The sequence below is a fragment of the Drosophila nasuta genome, chromosome 2R, assembly GCF_023558535.2.
Source record: "Drosophila nasuta strain 15112-1781.00 chromosome 2R, ASM2355853v1, whole genome shotgun sequence".
Lineage (NCBI taxonomy): Eukaryota > Metazoa > Arthropoda > Insecta > Diptera > Drosophilidae > Drosophila > Drosophila nasuta.
The window spans coordinates 4,363,188-4,389,754 of NC_083456.1; the positions used below are offsets into that span (position 1 = coordinate 4,363,188).

The 26,567-nt window shown below is 41.8% G+C and overlaps 2 protein-coding genes and 1 long non-coding RNA gene across 4 annotated transcripts; 2 read left to right on the forward strand and 1 right to left on the reverse strand.

Moving 5' to 3' along the window:
* The first annotated feature begins 1,317 nt into the window (after nucleotides 1-1,317).
* On the forward strand, nucleotides 1,318-24,433 carry LOC132784893 (steroid receptor seven-up, isoforms B/C). 2 transcript variants are annotated; one of them, XM_060790790.1, is made up of 5 exons: nucleotides 1,347-2,703; nucleotides 11,877-12,026; nucleotides 16,223-16,774; nucleotides 24,039-24,196; nucleotides 24,309-24,433. In XM_060790790.1, the coding sequence occupies exons 1-5, from the start codon at nucleotides 2,073-2,075 to the stop codon at nucleotides 24,423-24,425; spliced, it is 1,608 nt and encodes a 535-aa protein (XP_060646773.1). In that variant the 5' UTR covers nucleotides 1,347-2,072; the 3' UTR covers nucleotides 24,426-24,433. The 2 variants fall into 2 exon arrangements, with proteins under 2 accessions (XP_060646771.1, XP_060646773.1); XM_060790788.1 differs by lacking the exons at nucleotides 24,039-24,196; nucleotides 24,309-24,433 and having other exon boundaries at nucleotides 1,318-2,703; nucleotides 16,223-18,133.
* Nucleotides 21,692-22,299, reverse strand: LOC132784895 (uncharacterized). The gene is made up of 3 exons (XR_009632293.1): nucleotides 22,226-22,299; nucleotides 21,836-21,895; nucleotides 21,692-21,770 (listed from the first exon to the last, which is right to left on the reverse strand). It is a non-coding gene; the product is annotated as an uncharacterized LOC132784895 (long non-coding RNA).
* Nucleotides 24,434-24,695: 262 nt separating the features above from the next.
* On the forward strand, nucleotides 24,696-26,344 carry LOC132784894 (RGS domain-containing serine/threonine-protein kinase A-like). The gene has a single exon (XM_060790791.1). It carries the CDS (start codon nucleotides 24,699-24,701, stop codon nucleotides 25,359-25,361), a length of 663 nt encoding a protein of 220 aa, XP_060646774.1. The 5' UTR covers nucleotides 24,696-24,698; the 3' UTR covers nucleotides 25,362-26,344.
* The last annotated feature ends 223 nt before the right edge of the window (nucleotides 26,345-26,567 follow it).

Consider the following 26,567-nt stretch of genomic DNA (forward strand, 5'->3'; position numbering starts at 1 on the left):
ATCCAATTAGCATAAAATATCATTCCCATTTTTTGTAGACTCAGAACATTCAATGGGCTTCAGTACTGCGTTTAGGGGGCGAATGCCCCCAAGTAACGGTATCGAGGAAAGAACTCTTACTGCCAGCAAGGAATACTTTTAAGTTCATTTTAATATTGATATATGTATATTATTCTTAAAATAGCCAGAAAGAAATACTTTAAAGTTCATTTAAATATTCAGAAATATTATTTTGGTGCTTAAATTCTAAAAAAAAAAAAACTTAAATGATGAATTTATTGAGTTATTTTTAATTTTATTTGACTTTAAACTTCCTTTCCTTCAACTTTATACAAAAATAAAGCTTTTTAAGCCATTTTATACAGTCAAAAATAAATATATTGTAAATTTTTCTGCAATAATTTTTGGTTAGTGCAAATATAGATAGAAATAGATAATTCAAGCAATTCTAATCTCAGTTCGATTCTCAGAAATTCTCCTAGTTGATACAATTTCGGAAATTACGGGAATAATAATTTACTATCTACGTAGTCTCAGAGTCCGCACATTGTCAAGCGTGCTTTTTAGCTTATCTATAAAGTAGCCAATCGGAAAGAGCTTGTGATATATGCATATATGTATGTATGCTTTTCAGATCGGCCATTACTTACTTAGCTGCTGGCTGGAGATAAGGGCAAAAAGTAGAGAACAGTAAACACCAGACTTTAATCAACCAACCAGAAAACCTATTCGACAAAATGTTTTATCAACTTTGCTTTTTTTTTTTTGTTGGATAGGTGGAGCTCATTTTAAAGTCATGGCCCAAATTAAGAAACTTAAGAAGAGTAGAAGTAGTAGCATGGGTGGATAGATAAGAACATTAACAGAAAGGCAGCTAACAGATGCGCCAACTGGGAACTAATAAGCTCACAAAAAAACGACAACAACATAAGAACGAAAGAACGAACGAACAAAATCTATCAGCAACAAGAAAGCAAACAGAAGGCGAGAGAACGAGTTCTTGTTGGACGGCCAAAGCCCACAGCCAAATCCAATGAGCAGGAGAGTTCAGGGAGAGTTTCACTCAACGAAAAAGAGCAGAGAGCGCAATTGTGTAAGCATGTGTGTGATTGTGAGATGAGAATTGTGGTGGTGGTGGTGGCAGTTCTTTTGGTGGTGGTGGTAAACGGAGCGCCAGTGAGCAAATCAGCCAAACGCATTGAAGGTCTTGCCCCGCCACCAAAGAGACAACGAAAGAGAGAGAGAGTGAGTGAGAGCAGCCAGCAGGCAGCAGGCTGTGTGTGCGACTGCGAGCGATGATTTCCACTCAAACGGAGCTAGGCCGTTGGGTCGATGGGAGTGCAAGCAGCGCAGCGATAGCTGACATCGAGGGTGCAATTGTATTTGTGTGCCGCAGCCGCTGCCGCTGTGGCTGTGGTGCCGCAGTCAGTGGTGGAATGAGAGAGATTTGTGTGATGTGTCGTTAGGTCGAAACGGTCGAGTCGGGTCGGGTCGTGTACCTTTTGCCACGAATGTTTTGCCAGTCAGGCTCTAAAAGGCCTTACGAGAACAGCTGAGATTTTGCTGCTCGCATGACGCGCATTTTTACAAAGATAGAAAAATTTTTGAAAATTTTTATATATTTTCCAAGTGCCGCTGAGCGAGTTAACAAATTTCAACTACTTATATTTTGAACGTGTGTGTTGATTAAAATTCAAATACAACGAAATTCAAAGAAAATCAAAATACAACAAAAAATTTAAAAAACGCAAAGTGTTTTTCGTGCTGTGTTTAAATGTGCAGTGCAATAATCAAATAAATACAACAAATTATTGCAACGAAAAATTAAAGCAAAAATACTTTGCATTTAAAAAGTGCAAAAGAAAAATTCTAAAAAATATTAAAGAAGAAGAAAAAAGAAAATTAATTTTTTCGAAAATCGAATTGAATTGGCGACTCTCATTGATTGCATTGTGACCAGTGTGCCCAAGTGAGGACCGTGCAAAGTGTATTCCAGCAGTTATTCCACGTGTTCCGATCCGGCCGCCAAAATTATTACGCACAATTCGTTGAGCGTGTACGGTGGCGGCGTCATGTGCGCCTCCCCGTCCACAGCTCCCGGCTTCTTCAACCCGCGGCCACAGTCCGGCACGGAGCTGTCCGCCTTCGACCTGGGCCTATCGCGCTCCATGACGCTGGGCGTGCCGCCGCACAGTGCCTGGCACGATCCCACGCTGGGTGGCCATCTGCACGCCTCCGCCGGACCCGGATCCCTTGGCGGCACAGGCAGCAGCGGAGGCGGCGGTGGCGGCGGCACCACGCCCAGCAGTGTGGCCAGCCAGCAGTCGGCGGGCATTAAGCAGGATCTGTCCGGCCTCAGTGGCTCCACAGCGAATCTGAACCAAAGCGCGCACCATGTCATCAAGGAGGATCTGTCCAGTTTGCCTAGCGCCAATAATGGCTCCACATCCGCACATCACACAAGCTCCGCTCAGTCCGGCCATGGTCCGGATCTGGTGCCCATCATCAAGGGATCACAGTCGGCCAGTTGTGGCGGCGGAGGAGGAGGCGGAGGCGGCAGCACCACGCCCAGTTCGCAGGCGAATAGCTCGCACTCGCAGAGCAGTAACAGCGGATCACAGATCGACTCCAAGCAGAACATCGAGTGCGTTGTATGCGGCGACAAGAGTTCCGGCAAGCACTACGGACAATTTACCTGTGAAGGTGAGTACAGGGGATAATTGTAATTGTAGTGGTAGTTGTAGTTGTAGTTGTAATTGTGATTATGAGAAGTGCGAAGCGGGGTCGAGGGGTTAATCTAAAGAAATCGCCAGTTGAATTCAATCTGCGCATCGCAATGCGATCTGTTGAGAACTGAGATCTGTTGTGGGATGATGACCAAACAGAAATCTTCCAACTCTAAATAGTTTTCGAGTTGGGAAACTCAAAAGCGTGCCTGCCAGCCGCTGATTTTGACAGTTACGGTGAATTATGGCAGTTTGATGAGTTGGCAATAAAATTTGGAGATGTATGGCGAGTTGTCTAGGTGGGTGTGTGTGCTTGCGAATTGCAGACAGACGGACGGACAGACAGACAGGCAGTCACACAGACAGTCAGACTTTTAGATGGAGACGGAGACTGGCAGTCAGTTTAGATACTTTTTGTAACTATTTGCTGAACTGAATTGCAGTGCTTCAATCAAATGTTGCTAGATGGTTGCCAGTGTAACAAGTCGCTAGGCTTTCTCACCAGCTACTTGCTCATTGAGATACTTTTATATCTTGCGCTACAGTCAATGGAATTTCGCAGAATCTCAGAGATACTTTTGCCGTTACAGCCACTTGAATCGCTTGCCGCGATCCCGCAACACGCATCTTGTGCTCTGTTCGGCTCGCTTATCGCTAGATAAAAAGCAAAAACAGGGGGAAAAGAATACAACAAAAAATATTATCTAAATAAAATACGGTGCGCTTTGTACTAAGCCAAACAATTGTTGTGCAAACATGCAAATTGTGCGGCTGCCTGCTAAATGAAGCGCCCACCTTTTTATTGTCTTAGCCAGCGTCAGAGTAACATTCAGAGCCAGACAGTTGTGTTGTGTTGTGTTGTGTGTTGTGTTTCAGTAGCGGGGTTGTGAATACCGAAGGGGGAAAAAGTGCATTCATGAGGTCTAAGATTAACGCTGCACGCAGTGCTTGGCATTTAGTACAAACTCAAGTTGAACTTGTCATATTCGTATCTCTTGAAATGTTCTGCTTTTAGTCAGAGAGAAATGAGTAGTGCAACAATGCATAGATACGCCGCACAGTGGCACCAACTCACTTAAACACTGTATGCTTGGAATGTATCTGTGACTCAAATGTGCACACAACTCCATCCACTGTGCATTGCATTGTAGGCGCTATTATTATTATTAATCACCAAGCATTTTGTACGCATGCCCAACAACAACAACATCTACCACAATGGCAATAGCAATAATAACAAGAAGAACAATCAAAATATGTTGCTCGGTGACCGCCTCGTTGCATTCTGAAGGTGTTTCTCCGCTTGCCTCACATGCATGTGCTCACAGATACAATGTATCTGTAGCTGTGTAGCTGTGTATCTTTGGGGCTGTGCGGCTGATGATGTTGCCACGATAGCAATCTATTTTGTTCTATGCAATCGCCAGTCGCAGACGGACACTCAGTCTTCAGTCTCAAGTCTCAAGTTTGAGGCAAGACAACACGAAGAAAAATACGAACAACAACAATAAAAAGTACAAGAAAATATCAAAAATAAATAGTGAAGCGCTTAGAAAGCGCTCTGTTGCTCGGCGACCGAGACTCATATCATTTCGCAGTTAGATATTTAGTTTTGCGGATCTGAACCAAATGCCATAATGTGCGGCGCGTCCTTTCGGCTTCATTCACTTCAAGATACACGTACTTTTGCTCTTGCAAGATACTTCTCACAACTCGTTTCGCTGTCTGTCTCACTTGTACGTCTTGCTGTCTGACTGTCCGTCTGTCCGTTTGTCTGCCTGTCGGCGATGTATGTGAAATTTATGCCAAAAGCCACCCCACTCCGTGTTTTTTCCTATCCATAAGATTAATTGTAGCTTATGCGTGTTGCCGCTTCTCTCTGTACTCTCTGTCTTCGGTCTGTTCCTGTTCCTGTCTAGGAAACCCATTGTAGTAGCAACTTGTTTGATATCAGCACACACAGCACAGCTGTTCGTTGGCTGCTCTCGAGAGTCGCACTTGCTGAAATTAGGCACTGAAAAACAACGTTCGAGTCCCCACTCATTAGATGAGGCTAACTAGGAAGATTCATGTCTCGTACTCTTCGTCGTATTGGCTGCAAAATGCCGTCTAACCTTTCATAAAAGTCACGGTTCAAGCCGCCTGAAAAATGCCCGCTGATAAAAGCCTGCAGATAATATTAATGATGAGTGCATGCCTCTAATGTGGCAATGGGGTAAGCCACAGACTCTGGCTTAGGCTCAGGCTCAGACTCCGAGTCTTGAGTTGACTTCTCGCCTATTAATTTAGCTATTTGTCATGGCTATTAGTTGGCCAGCGAGACCAGCATTAATGTGAGCATTGATATGGACACCTCACTTCACTCTAACATATTTCCAAGAAACTTTGCTTCAATTGTAGTTCACTTTGAATTGCAAATTGAATGCAGTGCGTTTATTTATGACAAGAAAAGTATCTTAGCGCCCATGTCAAAAGCTAATTAAGTTGATTTATCTGCGTGGCCCACATGAAAATGACAAATAAATTTGAGCTATGAAAAATAGTTGCAACAAACTAAGTACTTGTTCCACCGGGCAGGTAATTAATTAACTGACACATCAACATAAACTAAGTCAACGCAGACACAATTTCCACAACACCGCGCAACGATTTAAAATGCAATGCGCTAAAAGGAAAATACTCATGACGAACTGGCGCTTGATAAAAACATATGAAAAATTGCCAACATGTCTAATTGTTAAGCGCGAGCGGCGCGCATTAAGTGCGAGTATCTTCAAGTCTCGCGCTACACTCCATTCTGCGTATCTCGCAGATACACACAGACAGTTTGTCAACTGTTGTAGGCAGAATTGTTGCATTCGCAGTCGCATTCGTATTCGCATTCGACGAAAAGGAAGTTTGATGTAAACTCATTTAAATAGGTTCCCACGTTCCGCAATTAAAGCGCAACCCAAGCTCAAGAATTCAGTTTTATTATTATATCTTTAGAAGCGGGAAGAGCGATGAGGAGTGGGATAGAGACAGAGAGAGAGGGAACCTCACGATGCGACGGTCAAGTCTTCTTCCAAAAAATACAAATTTTTCGATGTTAACAATGTCACAGTTGTTGTTTTGTTCCTGCTTGTCCATAAATGTATCTTTGTATCTACATACGCGTATCTTTGCTGTCCATTTGCATGCTTTTTGGGTATTTTTTTGTTATTTTTGCTGAACAACATGTGTGGCTTTTTAATTTACTTCATTAAGAAGCGGACGAATAACGCACACTGAAAGTTACAAAATAAATGCAGACTCAATGAAAGTAGAATTCACTGCAAAGTAGGCAAAAAATTAATATAAAATTTGCTAAATATTTATACTTTTTGCTTATCTCCTTGAACATATTTCACTTTAGTATTTTTCGAGCGGATTTATTTTGTACTTGTACTATAAAAATCATTGGCTTTTCACTTTTGAACTTTGAATGGGGCAGTTCTTCAGTTGATCACAGAGAGAGCCTTTAATAAATTTCATGAAAATTCCACTTGGTCGACACATTTGCTGCGCTTTAACAAAGGCGCACATAAATCAATTAGCTGTCTTCTCAATGCCCCAAAAAGCAACAAAATAAATAAATATTAAAAAAATCAAGTAAGAGCAACAAAGTAAATACGACTTGCAAAATAAAAACCAAAAAAAAAAAAAAAAAAATTAACTACGCCCACTGCGCATTTTTCAGATCTGTTTTGCTTTTTTTCTCGTGTTTCGTGCTGCAATTTATGACGTTGCAGCCTTATGCAGTTCTGTGTTTTTTTTTGGAGGCGCACTGGGCGTGGCAGTAACGCCTGCAGCAAACGTATTTTACTTATTAATTAGCAATGGAAAGCTTAATAAATTTTGAGCTTGTATTAAATTTGCATTGCATCGCAAGGGAGGAGAAAAATATCATTTATTACGAGTGAATGAATATGAAAATAAATCGCTTTTTGATAAACATTTATAACTTCCGTACGATTTGATCGAACATACGCATACGCCGTTAGGACTGTGTCGCAATATTTCCTTTTGACAAATTATTTTTATGACTCGCCTCACGACGTGACAATAAAATATTCTAGTGAGGAAAAATAATAGCATTGATATTCGAATTTATTGGGGGAGCAATTGTTGCTCGTTGTTGCTTGTCGATTGTGGTTTGTTTTCTTTTTGGGGGAATTGCTTAACTTTTTTCCTGTCAACATTTTAATGAGCCAGCGACTTGGCCTGGAAATTATTCGGCACAAGCGCCATCGAAATCGAAGCCCTTCATTAAAAGCAACAGCAGAAACTTAATTGTACAGATTTTGGCAGAAACAAAAACAAACTGAGAGTAACTAAAACAACAACATGAATGCGGCAAGACATTGTAATCATTAAGCGCTGACTTGTAGTACAAATCGCTGTACTTAGAGGAAATGTTAAAGCCAATAAAGCTGCTGCTTCAGTTCGGTTGCAGCCTGAAGTTGTGCCTCCTCTGCCTCTCTGCCAAATGAGGCGCAAAAAATGCATCCTGACACGATGTGATTTCGAAAATGCAGTCCCCCCCCCCCCATTTCCCCCGTTTTGAACGGGTGGAAAAACTTTTGGGCTGGAAAAATCGTGAACTAGCAACTGAGCAACTCTGAGCTAGTTGATCCGCTTTATAATGTAACGGTTTAATTAATTATGTTAAGCTTCGGCTCTCTGGGCCAGTTGCAACGAGCAACGGCAACGAGCAGCGGCAACGTGCAACGTGCAACACTGGGCCCAGCAGCAGCAGACACAGTTGTTGCCACTTCATGCGCAATTTACGTTTTCAGCTAACTTGGCTAATCGATCAGCTGCAGCAGCAACCAGCGAACAACATCCGCATCCTCCTTGCTCCTTTGAACGTCTTCCACAGAAATAAATTCGCTTTTATTTTTGGTTTCTGCTCTTTTTGCTTAGCACGTTTTGTGGCATCTTCTGTGGCTTATGCACTTGCAACATTTTTACCACATCTTGTGGCTCGCCATGACGACGACGACTACGACGACGACATGCCCCGCGGTGCAAAGAGTGTGCAGAGAGTGTGCATCGCTGTAATAGTGCAAATCCGTAGCAATAACCTTTCTTATCGCCATGTGTCGCTGCCATTGCCCAAGCCCCAGACACTGTACATGACCGCGGAGCTGGACTTGTACTGCAACTGCAACTGCAACATAGAGTTTGGACTGCATAACTTCACATAGCATCAGTTAAATCAAAGCTAAATCGCTTATCTTTATTTTCGTCGAGTCTAAGTCGGCTTTTTGTTGATGTTGTTGCCGTCGTCGGCGCAGTTGTTGCTGCGGCTGTTGCAACGTGCGAATTGCTGCAGTTTGCTCTGCATATGGTGGCATATGGGCCAGGCCTTGGAAATTGCGAACCCTTTGCTGTGGCAAACCCGTTTTCATCTTTGAAGCTAGCTGAAAAACAGATTAACTTTAACGAATAGATTTCTTATTTAAAAACATGAATTTAATCGAGTATTTAACCCGAAGTGTTGATAACCTACTTTATCAATTTTACATTGATAATCAACTACATCAATTGATGCATATATAATATATAAAACTATACAAAATTATTCAGAATCATTGATTGCTTCAATCCGAGAGAGCTGCATGCACGTAGCTTGTTTCAATCTGAGTCGCAGCAATTTGCGATTCGCTCAGTATTCAGCAACAGCATTTTCATTAAGTGGAAAGTTCTTAAATTTGCCACAGTTGCAGAGCTGTGGCAACTGCTTGCTTCCCACACACACAAAGCCAGAGATACCATTGACCTATATCGGGGCATAAAGCATGCTGCTTTATGGCAATGTCAACCCACAAGTGATGGGGATGCCCTGCTGTTACCCAGTAATCAGTTGGCCACCTGTAACAGCAACTGCAACTGCAACAGCAACTGCAACTGCGCTTCCGCATCAGCTTGAAGTTCAAGCGCGTTCATAATCAGCGCATTTTGTAGATACTCGAAGTGCATGCAAGTTTAAAGCATTTTGCGGTTCGTGTCTGGTCTGCAATTATGTTTCGGTTGTACTCCAGATACGTTGTCTACCTGCTGCTTTTAGTTACTGAAGCCGCCGCCGCCGCCGCCGCCGCCAACTGAATCTCAGTGTTCGCTGCCTTCACGTTCCTCTTACGTCTCCCGTCACAGTCTTGGTCTCTGTGCTAATTACTTTGACTAGTTGCCTGCACATGTAAGCTTAACATTTAATTATTGCGACTTAATGATGGCTCCGAGTCTCTGACTTTGTGTGTGTGTGTGTGTTTATGTGTGTTTGTGTGTGTGTGTTTAATAATTAGAAAATGAGCCAACAATGGGGCGGTGTCTGGGCTGCTATTGACTTTTGTGTTACACTTCTGGCAACGGTGCATTGACCGCAAATGCAACACCGACAGCGAATGCAACTGAGTCGAGCCAGATTGCAAATCACATGAAATTGGGCAAAAATTGGAAATTGGCATTCGCTGATAGGCAATTATGAGGCGCTTGCTTGCTGTGTGAATGAATGTGAATAAATATCTAGTATTCGCAGACACTCATATCTCTATTCGCAGTTGCATTTGCACTCTCGTCGAGCCAAACTAATTTCACGCTTTAAATTAAGCGGCGATGCGGCAAAAGTCTCGCGTTTGCCTGCACTTTCATTTGCGGGTCCATCGCCACTGCCATGGTCACGCAAGGGTGAAAGGGGGCGGATGATGTGGCGGGTATCGTGCAGATCCACACACATACATACACACACACACACGCTCGGGAAGTTCAATTAATAGAACGCTTTGCTGTTTGCTGTTCTTCTTCTTGGAAGTCTAACTGTATTGAACGCTTTATGGCGCGTAGCACACACGCGAGGGCGTTCACAACTTGCCACGCCTCTCGTACTCTCTGCCTCTCAGACAGCACGCAATTAAGCCAAAGCGTAATTGAAACTACCGCAAAGTGCGCTGCGGCTTATGGCTAAACTGTCTGTGCTTATGAGATACATTTTGAAGCCATAGCAAGACAATGACACAGCACTCGATGCTCTAAGGCTTCACCTTCACTCCCTCCCACCCTCGCCTGTCCTTGGGCAGGACTGGCAAATGACATTTTTGGGGGAGAGCCTGGCTGCATCTATATACAGCTCAATCGGCAACTGTATCTGTATCTGCATCTGCGCTTCAAGTATCTACGGCTCCACCCTTTTTCGGTTATTGATATAACATGATATGCCATCTGAGATTTTGTTTACGGTATCTGCGACTCATAGCTGAATGCTTCTTCTGCTCGTATCTTCATCAATAACGACACGGCACAGCGTTCGCATCGTCTGCTTTCAGCCAAAGCTGAGCTCCAGATAAAGCCGCGATATGCGCATATGGACAGCGCCTGCATCGCCGCGTTTTCTCCTCTTCTATTCTTCTTGTATTCTCTTTTTTTTCTACTCATATACTACGGCTGGCCAAAACCCATAGCCAAAGCCAGGCCAGGCTGCCAAGCTGTCCAGCTGTCCCACAAACAGCAACCACAACAGCAACAACAACAACAACAACGAAAGTGCAGTCAAAGTTTTGTGGAAAAAGAGGTAAAGGCAACGGTACGTTTTGTGCAGAAATCGTGACTTGGTACAATATCGTTATTCGTAGATCATATGGTGTAAAAGCCTAAGTGTGTGTTCAACGTGTGTGTGTCTGTGTGTGTGTGTTTTGGATATTTCCTAGATACCTTTCAGTTGGATCTTGGGCTTGTCTAGCGCGGCATCAAAGCTGCGACATGCCCTTCTCGATTAAATTACATTTTGTCGACTGCTAAAATACAAAACACTTAAGAAAGCAAGTAAATTCATATGACTTTCAAATACTTTCGCTAATTCTTAATCGAAAGCTATATTTCCTTAGCTGCACTCTTTAAGCTTTAAGCTTTAGTGTAGCGCATCAAGTGATCGACCTCAACTCACCCACAGCGCACATTCATTGCGCTAACCACGTTTTCGTCCACACGATCGCAGAATGCAGACTCCCCTCTGTTGCCCTCTTCCTCTCCCTCCCCCACCCTGCTCCCTCCGCTCTGTCGAAAGAGTGCGCATTGAAAATCTTTTATAGTTGTGGCTCTGACTCGGTCTCTGCAGCTCGTACTGTGCTTACATATTTTGTTTGATGATGATTTTACAGCTTAAAACGAATTTTATGAGCATATGCCATTGTTTTGAGTTATTGTGAGAAATTTTTGTGTGGCATGGCCCAAAGCGACCAAGTCCTACGTCTACGACTGCCATCAGGACGAGTTCCTCCCTCTTCCCTCCCTTCCTTCGTTTCTCCTCTCGTGTGATACACATGTTCAGCTAGATGGCGACATCGAATTGCAGTTGAGCTTGTAAACAACACGCCAGCTACGTCTAAGCCTATCGTAGCGAGTACTTAATAGGGAAACCACAACTACCCAACTACTCCTCCAACAAGCTGTAGCCTAGTCTTCTGTATTAACAGTAAATTCGTGTTGTGCCAGCCAAAAAACCAAAAACAATTCAGCTTCAGCTGTGTGTGTGTGAGTGAGTGTGTTAAGAGCCCCAGTCAGTCGTATCTTCGTGCCCAAGATACACTTTGTTAATTGAAAGCCATTAAAGGTAATTTTATGGAAGGCGTTAAGCCATGAAACGTGTAACATGACCATTGACATAGGCATCAACTGCAAGACTTCGTGGGGCAAGGGAGGGAGAGACAAGTCTAAGGGAGATCACTAGGACAACTGCCAGGCATCATGGAGAAGTGTAGCGCGACTTGCCGCATTTGGTGGCATGTTCTTCGCTTAGGTACTTTGCTTTACAAGTGGTAAAAATTTTTGGTTTCCTTTCGTACTCGGTACTCGGTACTTCTGCTGGTTTCGGTTTCGGTTTTGTTTTTTATGCAAGTGCCATGGAATTTGTTTCGCTTGTTGCAAAATTGCCTTCGGAGGTGCAACTGACATGGGCTTCGCTTGTTCCTCAGCCTCGTTATAAATATGTACAAGGTGCCTCATAAAATTTGTTTGCAGTTGAATAGAGAAGAGGAAGGGTTTAAGCTTAAGGAAGAGTATTTCAAGTTCTTCGACCAATTAATTTCTTCTTTTTATTTCCCCAAAACTAATTTTTATTCTCATTCTTTCTTTCAGGCTGCAAATCATTCTTCAAACGCTCCGTGCGACGTAATCTCACATACTCATGTCGCGGCAGCAGAAACTGCCCGATAGATCAACATCATCGCAATCAATGCCAATATTGCCGTTTGAAAAAGTGCCTCAAAATGGGCATGCGACGCGAAGGTAAGTTTCACTTTTGGGGTCTAGAATGCAATTTAACGCTAAGCGAATGAAATTCGAAATTTCTCGCATCGGGTGTGTGGGTCAATTAAAAGTCAAACAGTGAGGCAAATACATAAATAAATTAAATGCGCAGAGACCAAGGCAAGAAACAGAATGAACAACAAACAACAAACTAGAAACAACAAATCGGAAGTAGCACACGACTAGCTAGAGCCCACAACAATTGTATTTGATTTGGTGAATTTGGGTTAGAGACTACGTCCAATAAATGGGACAACTAAATGTCAGATTCGTACAACATGCTGCACACAATTGACAAGTGTGATCTGCTCTCTCTGGTCTCTGGTGGCGATGGTTCATATATTTGCTCTGCCAAGGAATGTGGACAGGGTGCCAAGTGCTTGAGACTTATAGAACCCCGTTGAATGAGAGTAAATGCTTCGAATAGTCGAAAAACAAAATCAATACCACATTGAGCGACAACTGCAACTGCAACTGCAACTTTACAAATATTTTACTCTTGTACAATTCTATAAGTTTATTCAACTCTCTTTCATGGCTACAGGGTATGCGTATTTTCAATTGAACATGCTGACCCTAGAGATCAAATGCAAACTTGTTCGTTCACTGGTTAATAATTAAGAAGAAAAAAAATGCCATAGCTACAAGAACAAGATATACTCGAGAATATATGAATAGCTGACAAGCTGAATAGCTGAATTATTGAGCACGCTTGAGCAAGGAAAATATCTCGATATTGTAATTTGTATGTCGACACTTTATTGTAGAGCGCCATTGATGTATTGAAATTAATTTAATTACGTATTACACAGCCAAAAACTGTGTGCACAGTTCTGATTTTCTTGATATACTTTTGATATGCATACGATTTTGTTCAGTGCATTTTGAGAGTTAATCAAAAGCAGTGGAAAATAATGAATGTATGCAACTAATTTGTGGGCAACATTTGTCAGCAAATATTTGGCATAGTTGGGCCAAATGTTTTGTCCACAAATTGGCAAACGACGACAAATTGACAGCGACTTCGATTCAATGACTGCCCAGCTGACTTACTGACTGCCTGATTGCCTGACTGATTGACTGACCAACTGACAGACTGACTGACTGCTTAACTGATTGTTTGGTTAGTCGCTGTTGTCGACATTAACAATTAACGTCTGTCTGGGGACCTGTCGAGTTACTGCACAAAGCTGTTATTATTTGCACTAATATTGACAGGTTTTTCGCAAAATGCTAATAATGCCTCAGCTACATAGAGCCATAGTTACAGCTATAGCAGCAGATGTTGACTGTGAGCTAGTGCGATTTGGGTTAAGAACGAGTATACAAGTATATGATCACTGCTTGGCGACGATGGCAATTAAAATGCAGCTAACAGCAACATTGTAATTAAATGTATCTAAACATTGATTTAACCGACTCTCGTACGCGCTGGCATTGCGCAAAATTATGATAAATTTGCCTAGGCCAAGTACAAACAAATTTAACTACTGTCGTTTGTGGCTAATGACACATGGCTTGAATCGGACATTTGTTCTCCTCTTTTTGGACTACCTGTTCTTGGTACCATGTGAATACCTGTAGCTGTCACCGGCGACGAGTTGTCAACCTAATAAAAAAACCACCCAAAAGAGTTCAACACCTTTGCGATGATGATGTTGTACCGTCCTAAAGACAACTTCCTCGTAAAAAACTAGTTCAACATATTCACAAAATATCTGAGTTAAAAAATCGTGAGAAAATACATTTTCAGCATGGAATTTTGGGTTCCTTTTTTCGGTGTGTTTCTACTGAACGCTACTTAGCACAAAAGCGGCACAAAGGTTATGCCTCTGAGAGACCTGAACTTGCCGCGGTCAAGAAAAACCAGAAAAATCGCATAGAATCAACCTTCGGGGTCGCTCTAATTAAACTGCAGTGTCAATCGGAAGAGTGATGGTGATTTTGTCGGTGGGGTGGCTTAGCGAACTGGACAAATAATTTGTCCAAAAACGGGTTTATTTATTCTTTATTCAAGTCAAGGGTAGGCACCGCTTAATTTATGCATATTATAAAGGTATTTTTTAATAGAAAAATCCAGTGAAGGAGAATTCTTTTAAGTAAAAGAGAGATAGAACGAGGGACTTTTACGCAAAATGTTGAAATGCAGTTGCATGTCAAGGCATTAAGAATGGAAATTTTCAACTACTTAACGACATGCAAATCGCAGGCCGGAAGCAATATTCGAAGGCAGAGAAATCAACGAGTTGCTTAAGCCACTTAGCCTAGCAATTAGATTTAAGCCACTTGGGCACGCACTGAAAGAGCGACTATAATATGCTATGAGCGATTGCTAATTTTAATATTCGATTACATGAAGTGAACTTTGCAAACGCAAAAGCGCAGCCAGGACTTGAGCACGTGCTCAAGAGGGGGGGCCGAAGATTCATTCATTAAGTAATCAGCAATGGGAAGAGCGATTCCACAGCATCTACAGTTTGTTGTCTGTTCTCTGCTTTTGTTGTTGCTGGCGTTATCTGTAAAGTCGATCGAGTTGATCTTGTGAGGCATCTGCAACACTTAGTTGCGGTCAGTCTGCGACTGCGACTGCAACTTCAACTGCTGTTGCTGCTTTTGCTGATCTCTGTGGTCAACGAATTATTTTCCCAGGCGCATAAATAAGCCCAAACTGGACAGGAGAGTGGGAAGACAGAGAAAGAGCGATTGAGCGAAAGAGAGAGAGAGATGCTTAGAACTGGTTTGCTGTGTCTTCTGTCTGCCCATAGATCAGCAGCTCAGCGCTCAGGAGCTCAGTAGCTCAACAGGAATAGGTATAGTCCAAGATGTGCTTGGGTCACAATTACGCAAATGTATTGTATAAATAATTGTGTCGTTGCATTGCTGGACAGTGGTCAGTCTAGGTTCCGAGTTCCGGTTTCGGCTTCGGTTCTTCAGCATTAACAACAACAACATCAACATCAACCCCCGGAACTTAATTGCTTGGGTAAAGCAATAAACAAACCCATTTTCCATTCCCCTTTGCGTTGATCCTATGCAGAAACAGTTAGGATCTTGTCCTCATTGTGCGACTGACCAAAAATGCTTTCGCTTTTCGTTGCAAGCAACAAAAGACGTTACTTTTGCCTGCCCCATGCGAGCGCGTGTGAGTGTGTGTGTGTGTGTGTATGTTGTGCCTGAAACAATGGCTGGACCCAACACTTGGCATGATCAATAATCATGTTTAGCTTTATTTGCTTTTCTGTCTCTCAAACATTTTTGTTTCTTAAATGCGCCCAAGGCACAATATATTTCTGATTTTGTGGCTCGATTAAGTCGAGGCTGAAATACGACCCGACCCAGCCTGTAACTGTGTATGTCTTGAGTGGGGTTAGGTGTGGTGAATGCGACTCTATGTTAGGTGTGTACCTCCAACTTGGAGGTGTAAAAACCTTTGCTAACCCACTTTACTATCACATTAAGTACAGAGTTGCGCCATGCCAGCACTGCATTGTGAGGAAAATGCGTTTAAGGAATGGCCAAGCCTTTCTATGCAGGTGTAAGATCGAAATATTGGGCCAAAGTTCAAGCGCACCCAACATTTTTGTCGTTCAATTAATACTAGTTCAACTCTTAAATGAGTAATCGTTGTTGCTACCTTGAAGATGTTTTATTTTGTTTATCAACTTCAACAATTCATCATTATGCGTAGCTGAAAACACGTGCATGTATCTTGTATCTTGAAGATGCGTTGAAAGTATTTAGTTGAATTTGCATATCTAAGCAGTTGCGGCAACAAAACGAAGCTTAAGCAAAAGGGGTTGCAAGTTGCAAGGGTTTTAGTGTTTAGGGTTGTTCTCAACCCCATAGAGCAAAGAAGAAAAGTATCTTATGACGTTGTTTTGCTGAACAATAGAGAGCACACAGCACAGAGGAGAGCAGACTGTGAAGAGTGCGTCCAGATTGAGGTGCCCGATAGGCATTGTGCGTTGTGGCAGCTTTGCCAACAGTTGAATGGCGCAACATTGTGCGGCGTGTGATGTCGCGGTCAAAATAAGCGCATAAAGGCGCACATATTGAATTACCGAAGACCCAAAAGACACACACACAGATACACAAAAAATATATAAGATTACAAACACAGTTGAAGATGCTGAGATCAAATATACTAACTTATTCTTTCTCTTTCTTTCTTGCAGCTGTTCAACGTGGCCGCGTGCCGCCCACACAGACTGGCCTGGCTGGCATGCACGGTCAATACCAGTTGGCCAATGGCGATCCAATGAGCGTGGCTGGCTTCAATGGCCACTCGTACCTCAGTTCCTACATTTCGCTCCTGCTGCGTGCGGAACCGTATCCCACATCCCGCTACGGTCAATGCCTGCAGCCTAACAACATCATGGGCATTGACAACATCTGCGAGCTGGCCGCCCGACTCCTCTTCTCGGCAGTCGAGTGGGCCAAGAATATTCCCTTCTTTCCGGAGCTGCAGGTGACCGATCAGGTGGCGCTGCTGCGTCTCGTCTGGTCGGAGCTGTTCGTGCTGAATGCGAGCCAATGCTCGATGCCTTTGCATGTGGCGCCCCTGCTGGCTGCCGCTGGTCTGCACGCCTCACCGATGGCGGCGGATCGCGTGGTTGCCTTCATGGATCACATACGCATCTTCCAGGAGCAGGTGGAGAAGCTGAAGGCGCTGCACGTCGACTCAGCGGAGTACTCCTGCCTCAAGGCGATTGTGCTCTTCACCACCGGTAAGTTGCTGGACATTCTTTACAAGGATGTGCCCGCACTGCTAACCAAAGTTTCAGCACTCCTCGGCAAGCGGGCAACGGCGGCGTCTGGGGAAGCTGAGTGTAACAACGATGATGTGCTCAGCGTGGTGCGCGAGCATCTCGACGAGCTCAATCGCCAGGAGTTTGAGTCGCAGCTGCAGCAGGCCCCGCTGCACTTGGCCACGTTCATGAAGAGCGTGGCTGGCGTAGAGGCTGCAGTGCAGCAAGCGGAGCAGCAACAACAGCAATACCAACAGCTGCAGCAGCAACAGTTGCCGCTGGGACAAAGCGAATCGAAGCCAGTTGCCAGTGCTGTGCCTGCTGTTCCTGTTGTGCCCTCCGCTAGCAGCGCTTTCAGCACCTGCGCCAAGTCCAGTGCCGGCGAGGTCGATCTGCTCGCTGCACTCTATGCCAGCTCCAACAACGCAAATGCTGAGACCAGCGTCGCCAGCAACGCCAGCCACAATAATAGCAGTGGCCTTGGCGCCTCGCTTGCCACCCAATCGCAAACGCAATCACAAACGCATTCCCAATCCCAGTCCCAGAGCGCTTCGTCCTCTCTTAATTCAGCCGCCTCGCCGCTGAGTGCCGCCGCAGTTGCCGCGACCACTTCCGCCACTTCCCTGGCCACCACAGCAGCGAACAGCTCGCTGGCTGGAGCATATCAGACGCAGGGCCATCAACAGCAGGCGGCTGCCGCTGCGGCCATGTTCTATCAGACGCCGCCGCGCAGCGCCTTTGGCTCGGCCTTTGATATGTTCCACCACAGCACGCCCTTCGGTGTCAGCCACGCGGCGGCAGCGGCTGCGGCAGCTGCACACTCCGGCAGCGGTGGCAGCTTTGGTAGTCCTAGCTATAGATACTCGCCATACAGTCTCGCCGGCAGTAGATGGCAGTTGTAGACCGAATCTCTCGAAAGTGTCTTTCAGCTAGCCTCTCAATCGAAACACAGTTTTTGGTAGACCTCTAGACTAGTCGATTGCCTTAGGTTAGCTACTGTAATTACCTGTATCTTATGTAACTATGCTGTACTTAATTATGTATCTACAAGTATTTAAAGTTATATTTAGTGCCTACTTCTTATGTATTTATTGCCTTAAACTAAGTCTTATTTATTCTACTTCTAAATTAGCTTAGAATCAATTCCAAAACAAAACAAAACAAAACAAAAACCAAACTAGAAACTACTTTACCAAAAATGATTGAAAGATGAGTAGAAGAGAGTTCGATGAATTCGAAGATGAAAGAAATATATACATACTGCTGTTGCTGTTAAACAAATTAATCCTGGATTGTGTTTTTATTCGCTCTATTTGTTACTAATTCTTTATGGCTTGTTGACTAATTTCTAAATTGCTTTTAATTTGAACGATTGAAATATTTTGGATACTAACAGTTGTTCATGCTTTAGTACTAATCACTAATTAATCTAATCAATTAAGTTTTCAATTCAAATTGAATCTAATGAAGATTTGTTAAAAATTAAATGATTCTTTATCTTAATTTGCAAACCTTAAGAAAAGTATTTTTTGTATTATTTAATGATCAGTCGTTTGTATTTTATTATGAAAATATAAACGACTTGAACATTGATGATCTAATTTAACAACTAACAAACTTATAACAAGAAGTTTCATCAATGAAAGTTGAACAAAAGGAAACCTTAAAATGATGATATACTAAAACAAAAAAAAAACAATGCTGATTAAGGTTTCTGATTATTAAATTATTGTTTGTTGTTTAATTCACATACAATTGCACTTCAAAGCATCCAAAACTACGAGTTCAGCTTAAAATATTCATTATTACTTACTTCTTCAAGGAGTAACGTAATACAAACAAAAAATATTAATTAATGATGTTTAAGCTGTTTTCGTAGTTTTTGCACTACATATTTATTATTTTTCTTTTAATAATTTTGCATTTTTTTTTTTCTAAATAAAAGCTAAGAAAAACAAACAAATTACAACTTCACACTTCATCTTTAACTTGGCTTCGGCACACATTCTGGACTTTGGGATCAACTTGCACTCACACTCACACACATACACGCCTGCTCACATCTAACACACACATATTTATTGTTATAAGCGAATCTAAAAATATTTAAAAATATTAAAATAACATGGCACATGGTTTAAAGCTAAGTCTTAGATATTATTTCTATGTTTGATTTTTATTTGAAATAAATCAACTATATTTGTATGCAAATATTATTATAAACACAAACAACTCGTTATAAAATTTAATTTAAAATATGTATATTATTAAGCTAATTTCATGATTATTTTTATAAGACATTCGCTTTAGTTTCCCATTTTGCATTTTCCCCCCTTTCAGTGGTCAAGTCAACTCAAGCAACTGGTCAGCTGCACTGCTTGGTAAACTCTTAAAATGTGTTCCCATGTGCTGGCTGCTCAGTTCGTTTGTCAAACCGTTGTCTGGTCATGTCAAGCAGCTGTCCCGGGCGCACGTCGCATCGCGTCGGGTCTGTCCTCGATCTGCGACACTGACTACACAGATCCCCCTCCAGCTCCTCCTCCGGTGTGCTCCTCCCTGTGGCTGGCGACGTTTATTGACGTCGAGATACCACATTATGAACATTAAAACAACACTCGTTTATGTCGCTTACTTACAAGCCGAAACTGCTGCTCCTTGGCCGAAACTCTGGCTAAACTCTGGCTTTGGCTCAGACTCAGGTCCAGCTTTGGCTCTGGCAAAAGCAGCAAGCAATGAAAATAATTTTCCAATTTCCAAAACGCTGTGTGTGTCTGTCTTTGGACTCGGAGTTTGGCTCTGTTGTGAGGGGGCGTCGCGAGTTCGTGTTGCCTGTGCTTAGACTGCAACTCCAACTTCGACTTCGACTCCGACTCCAACTCTGACTCGACTGTTGCACAGCAATTGCATTTGAATTGGCTGCATGAGTCCATAAACTGCAGCCGATCAATCGCTGCATCGCAGCAGCATTTCCCCCTCTTTGCCAGCCTTTACCGCTGATTTTGGTAGACACGATCGTGGTAGTAAAATACCGGGTATAGACTTAGAAGATCTTCTGCTTTTTTGGCCCAGGCAGTCGCAGCAACAACAAAAGCAACAACAACAGCGACAACAGCAACAACGGCAGCACGTTGACGACATGTCTGCAACTCTTTGGTGCATCTTCCAATCTGGCTGCGGCCTCGGCATCAACATCGCCATCGTCTTCGTTTTCGCCTGCGTCTCTAGCCTCCCTCTCGTCGGAGATCTTCACTCCGCCTGATTGCTGTCGTTTGTTGCAGTTGTTAAGAGTTGTAGCTTTCATGTCTTGGCCACACTTTTTGACCAACATTTTATGTTGGTTTTAAGCTTCGTCTATGGCTCTCAGGCAACCTTTGTGTTTGCCTTGTTGCACTCGGTTGCTGATGCCCAAATCGTTTTGTGGATTGCTCATTGATGTGCCTGCCTGCCTAGCTGGCTGCGCTACTTTCTGAAAATTGCCATAGACATGCCTTTTGTGCCTGTGCCTTGTAATTAACAGTTTCGAACAGTTATCTTTGATTAGAATCATCACTTGGGCGCGTTTCGGTCTTTAAGCCGATACGCTACATTGTGAAATGATATGATGTTGCTGGTTTTATTAGTTAAACTCCAACACAACCATTACCTAAGATTAATCTGATACGAATCCCTCCAACTATAATTTTGCAAAAGAAAATAAAACCAACTATTGTTGTTAGAAATAACAACTATTTTTAAATAATAATTCAGTTAATTATAGATGGATCTACGGATCTACGCCAAATAGTTGTCATTTCTGTAGTGGACTTTCTTTAACAACTTGTAAGAATGCCGCTTGAAAATAAATTCATAGTTGACCTCACATAGACCCCAAAGCTTCGACCATATCTAAAATCATTTTTCCTAATGCTTATTAAAACTAAATAAAGTTATAACTATTGCTGGGCAGACACGGAGCTGCATCGAAGTCGCCCTCTACAACGCTGTTCGTAGTTGGACTCGTTGACCATAAGACTATATAATAAAATATAATGCAGCAATTCATAATTTTCGTTAAAGAGCTTAACCTCTCCTATGGTCAGAGTCTGTCCGAAAAGAACTGCTGCGGGAAGAGAGAGAGAGAGAGAGAGAGAGGGGGCGATAGGGAAGCTTGATTTGGGGCCTGTGCCACGTTCTTGTGTGACCAAAAAATGTGCTCCTTTTTCGATATGCATGAAGTTGTTGTTGTTGCTGTTGCTGTTATTGGAAGCACAATTCGGTTACGTAGTTACATCAACTACTTTACGGTCATTATGCATTTAAAACACGCGGTCACGATCTCCGCGCTGAGTTAGTAACTGCACAAAAGGTGGAAAAGATTGAAGGAGGAGACTCAGAGGTCCCCAAATCGAAGCCCGAGCCGAACTGAAACGGTTAACCAAAGAGCCAAAGAGCCAAAAACTAAAACCAAAATCGAAGCCAAGTTAAGCCAAAACCATAGTTAAATCCCGAGAAAGCTGTGCTGCCTTCAAGACGCTATGCTTGCATTTCTTTTTGGCCAAACTTAAAACTGGAATTTCTTTCTCTTTGTCCTCCTCGTCGTTATCGAAGTCTTCTGCATTTTAATGAAAATACAATTTTTACATGGCATATTGATTCGAATTGTGGCACAATTTTGTTTCGTATTTTGCTGCATGTCTTCCTTGTGCATCTATTTGACTTTCTGTTCTCCAAATAGGCAATTTAGCATCTCAGGTAATGGCCAAGATAATTGACAATTATGACCATGGTCAATGAAGTGATTCGCTCAGCTTTTCATCTCAACGGACCAACTCAAATTTGTATCTATGGTTCACGACTATTGTTGCCGTTATTGTTGCTGTTGTTGTGACTTGTTTATGAAATGAAATGGTTAATAATTGCTAATTGAATTTCTGTTGCCCTTGGCGACAAATCATTTATCTTGATTTACGCGCTTTGTGTGGGGGCGTTTGTAAACCTGAGTTAAGTTTGGTTTTCATTTATTATTTATGTAGTCTTTATGCTTATGCTTTATTTATTTACCCGTTGGTTAGTTCAGTTTGGCTTCAACGGGTGCCATAAAGTATTGAACCAAGGGAGGCACTTTAAAATAGTTCCATGCAATTGAAGATGCTTTTAAATAACATTTGTTTTTTACTTACTTACTAACGGGTGCCTTAAAGTATTGAACCAAGGGAGGCACTTTAAAATAGTTCCATGCAATTGAAGATGCTTTTAAATAACATTTGTTTTTTACTTACTTACTAAGTAACGCCCCCACACAAAGCGCGTAAATCAAGATAAATAATTTGTCGCCAAGGGCAACAGTAAGTAAAAAACAAATGTTATTTAAAAGCATCTTCAATTGCATGGAACTATTTTAAAGTGCCTCTCTTGGTTCAATACTTTATGGCGCACGTTAAAGCTACTTACTGATCGTATAAATAATGTCCAATTTCTGCACTTTTTATTTTCAATGTTGACAATTCACTTAGCGAATGACGCACAACTTCCTAATGCATTGCACACATTCAAAGAATTTGTCATTTATTTATTTTTGCACATAGCTCAGTATAAACCATTTAACACTTAATCTTTCATAAATGGATAGCAAAGCGCATATTAAATAAATTAATAAGTTTAGTAATAATTAGTCATTAAGCAAATTTTCAGAGTACAAATATAAATAAAAGCAGTATTCATATCAAATTTTATATTTCCATATTTTATTTCAACAATTATAAAATTTTGAAATAGTGATTAGTCAGTAAGTGTAACTTAGATATAAGTTAAATTTAGTAAAACTAAAAGAGACGTTAAGTTTGAAACAGACTTAACCCAGTTTAACTCCATTGAAGTCTCAGAGTGTTAGCTATCAGTTACCGGCAATACAGTGGAGAGAAGGTTAACTTTAATGAACCCATCGCCAGGTTTTTATTTTTACTTTGTAACTCAGTGTATTGACTTTCAATTGACAGTTGGAAACTTGAAGTACGCTTGCGTGTAGTTAAAAACTAGTATATAACCATTACTTAGAGTCTGCTTGCGGCATGTGGCATGCAGCAAATCGCATAATGAAATACGAGACATTAAAACGACACATTACGTCCCATTGGTGGCATTTTGCAATGCAATCAAATTCGAGTTCACGCCGCAATCGGATATGTTGACGACGACAGCGACCGCGACTGCGACTGCGATTCGCCTTTGGCTCGAGCGATGCCATCAGATTGGCACGTAAGCTTCAGCAAATGGCCAATTCATTAAGCAGCAAGTTTGCAAATTCAAATTGCAGCTGCTAACGATATTAATGCCACTTGTAAACTTTTGCGTAATGTGTTGAGCGACGCGATAATGCAAAAGATACTCAAATACTTGTGCGCTTTGGTGCATCTATCACAGCACTGAAATCATTCAGTTTTGTCAATTACGAAAGTGCTGCATTCTGGCTAATTAAGCAAACAAACTAATATGCGGTTTCGGTACGGCATTCTTAACAACTATTTAAAATGCTCAAAGCTATGCAAATTTGTAAATGCTGATGTCTAATTTGAATTTCAAATAGTCAAACCCTGAAAATAATAAGTATACACCATATTTTGTGTGTGTGTACAACTGAAAACAAAAAAAAATCGTGTGTGTAAAATTGTCGAAGTTGTACTTTTACAACGTTTTACAACTGCACATGCACATTTACAAACAGCGAGCTGTCACGAAAAAATTGATAAGCAAACTTTGTGTCTGGCAATTAACACTTGACGGCACACGCTGCGTATGCGCAATGTCTTTGTCTTTTTATTTAACGACCAGTCAGACGCATAAAGAAAACCCCAACCGTTTGGATCGGTTCAGTCTATTTCGGTTTTGGGTTCCGCATTATTATAGTGCTACATGACTTTGCTGAGGGCGTTGCCGCTTAGTTTAATTTTCCAAAATTTAATTAAATGGCCTTTTGTTGGTCCGTCTGTTCGTTTGGTCATAAGTCCGGGCTCTTAATTAAGTGTAAATCATGCTCGAGTGACGCAATCGCCGTATTCCGTCATGTGCCATTTCTAGTTGTAGTTGTGTGTGGGGGCGTGGTCGCAATTTATGTTGACTTAACGATGGACTTGCCCCTCCTCTTAGACGCTGGAGTCGAATTTTTAGCGTAGGTGAACTGCTAATTTGAAAGAGTGAATCAAATACCTCATTTGCATTCGATTTCTAACATATCTAATTTGTTTTTTTTTTTTCGTACCTATTACAGATGCCTGCGGTCTGTCAGATGTCACACACATTGAATCCCTGCAAGAGAAATCCCAGTGTGCTCTCGAGGAATACTGTCGAACACAGTATCCAAATCAGCCCACGAGATTTGGCAAGTTGCTGCTGAGATTGCCCTCCTTGCGAACCGTCTCCTCACAAGTAAGTAGAGCTAAACAAAACTTAAACTTTTCGCAGTCACATTCTTTATTTTAAGACTGAAATCTAATTATTCGTTTACTTTTGTTTATTTTTGCATTTTTCGCTTCGTTAGGTTATTGAGCAATTGTTTTTTGTGCGTCTAGTCGGTAAAACGCCCATCGAAACGCTGATACGCGACATGTTGCTCAGCGGCAACAGTTTCTCTTGGCCCTATCTGCCTTCAATGTGACACACAATGTGGCGCCAATTGACAACAACTTGATCATCAGCCGCAGCTGTGGCGGCCGCTGTGGCAGCCAATCATAGCAACACTACGCTCAACATCAACTCCTGTCACAACATCACTGGCAGCAACCACAACAACAGCAACAACATCAGCAGTAGCAACAGTGCCAGCAGCAGCAGCAGCATTAGCATCAATAACAGCAGTGGCGAAGGCGGCGGCGGCGGGGGTGAAAGCGCGGTCAATGCTGTTGCGGAGCACGGCAATGTTGCAGGCAACATGCATGCAACATACGGAGGCAACCACTGCGGTAACAGCAGCAGCAACATTTGCAATCAGCAAATCAACAACTTCAATAACATCAACAGCAATAACAACAACAACAACAACATGCATTCAAGCGGTTTCCTCGGCGCCGGCTGCAGCAGCAGCAACGACAGTGGCGGCGGCAGTGTTAGTGGCAGCAACAGCAGCGATTACATGGCCAATGCGACTGCTGCATATGCGACACAAGCGACAGCAGCAACAATGACAACCACAACAACAACCACAATGCCACACAATGTGAGTACAACAACGATGCTGTCTAATTACTGCGACGCTGCCACAATGATGATGGCTGCTGCCGCTGTCAATGCAAATCAATGCCTGCAGCAACACCACCAGCGACTGCTGCTGGCCAGTAGCAATACTAGCAGCAACCAAAATCACAACAGCAATGAGCAAGTGGCTATGGCCACTGCCACAGCAGCGGTCATGGCCTCTTCCTCATGCTCAACGGGTTCACTGTCATCGGCATCGTCGACACCGACAACCATTGCTGTCGCGGCATCGCAGCAGCTGCCACAGCAGCAGCAACAAGCATTGCAGCAACAGTCGCTGCCATCGCCGCCAAATTTAATCGATATCAGCGAAGTTCCTCTCATTGTGGATGTCAAGTAGTGTAATTATTTATGCATATTACAAAAAAAAACACACACACAAAACAATACAAAAAAAGAAAAAAAATATCTAATGAAAAATGTAAAAACAACAAAAAAAAATGAATCAAGTAGCTTAATTGTTTTTAAATCTCCTTTAGTCGTTGTATCCTGTACATAAACAAAAGATTTCAACTTTCTCCAAGGCCCCCAACAAAACAACCAACAACCAAAGGAGTTTCGCGTCTTGCTCAAGATCGCCAAGCTGCCAAATGGTTGCAGTTGATCAATTCTGGCCAAAAATGTAGCGTCTAACGCTTAAAGTCGTTGCCAGTTGCCATTTGCCAATTGAATGGGTGGCATCTCTTTCTATATAAATGTATCTGTATCGTTAAACTGTAGTCTGTAATATGTAATCTGTATCTGTATAATATTTAAAGGCACTGAGTTCTACTTAATTTTTAACGGAAAGCGAAAACAAGCAAAATATCTTAAATGTTCCCCTGGAAAACAGACGAATGCAAAAAAAAGACAATGTAAATGTATGTTAGAAAAAACTATTTATGAATTTCTTATAACATATACATACATTTACCTAATCAAATTATACATAGATACTTACTAACTATGTATATACTATATATATAGAGTACTTTACTTTACTCTTCCCCCAGTGGTTTGCAGAATTATACCAAATATATATTTTTACTTTATGTGTGGCAATCATTTTTTGTGTGCTTTAGCAATTTTATTTTACTTTAAGTAAAATTTAAATTTAATATTCAATTTAAATGAAATTAAGAATATGAAATTCTCAACTGCTCCAATCGAAGGCATATCTCAAAGATGTGTCAAATTTGAAACAATTTTAAAACAGCATGCAAAATTTAGCAAATTTTTTATTATTTTATTAACATATAAAAAAAATGGGCAAAAACACCAGATCAGTGCAAGTTTTCAGTTTATTAAACGATCTTTTAGACTAAGCATTATTTTATTTATATGTATAAATATAAACGTTTTATATATTTTATAATAATAAAAATTGCGTTTTCAAAGAAATTTATTTGTTTTATTTCAACTTTTTTGCCTTTGATGAGATAAAAGCAAATTTCGAACTTTTTGTTTTAATTTCTTTAATTTTTACTTATGATTTTGAAGGTTTGTGAAAGTCAAATATTAATAATTAATTTTGTAGATTAACGAGAAGGCCAGTTAAATGATTGTA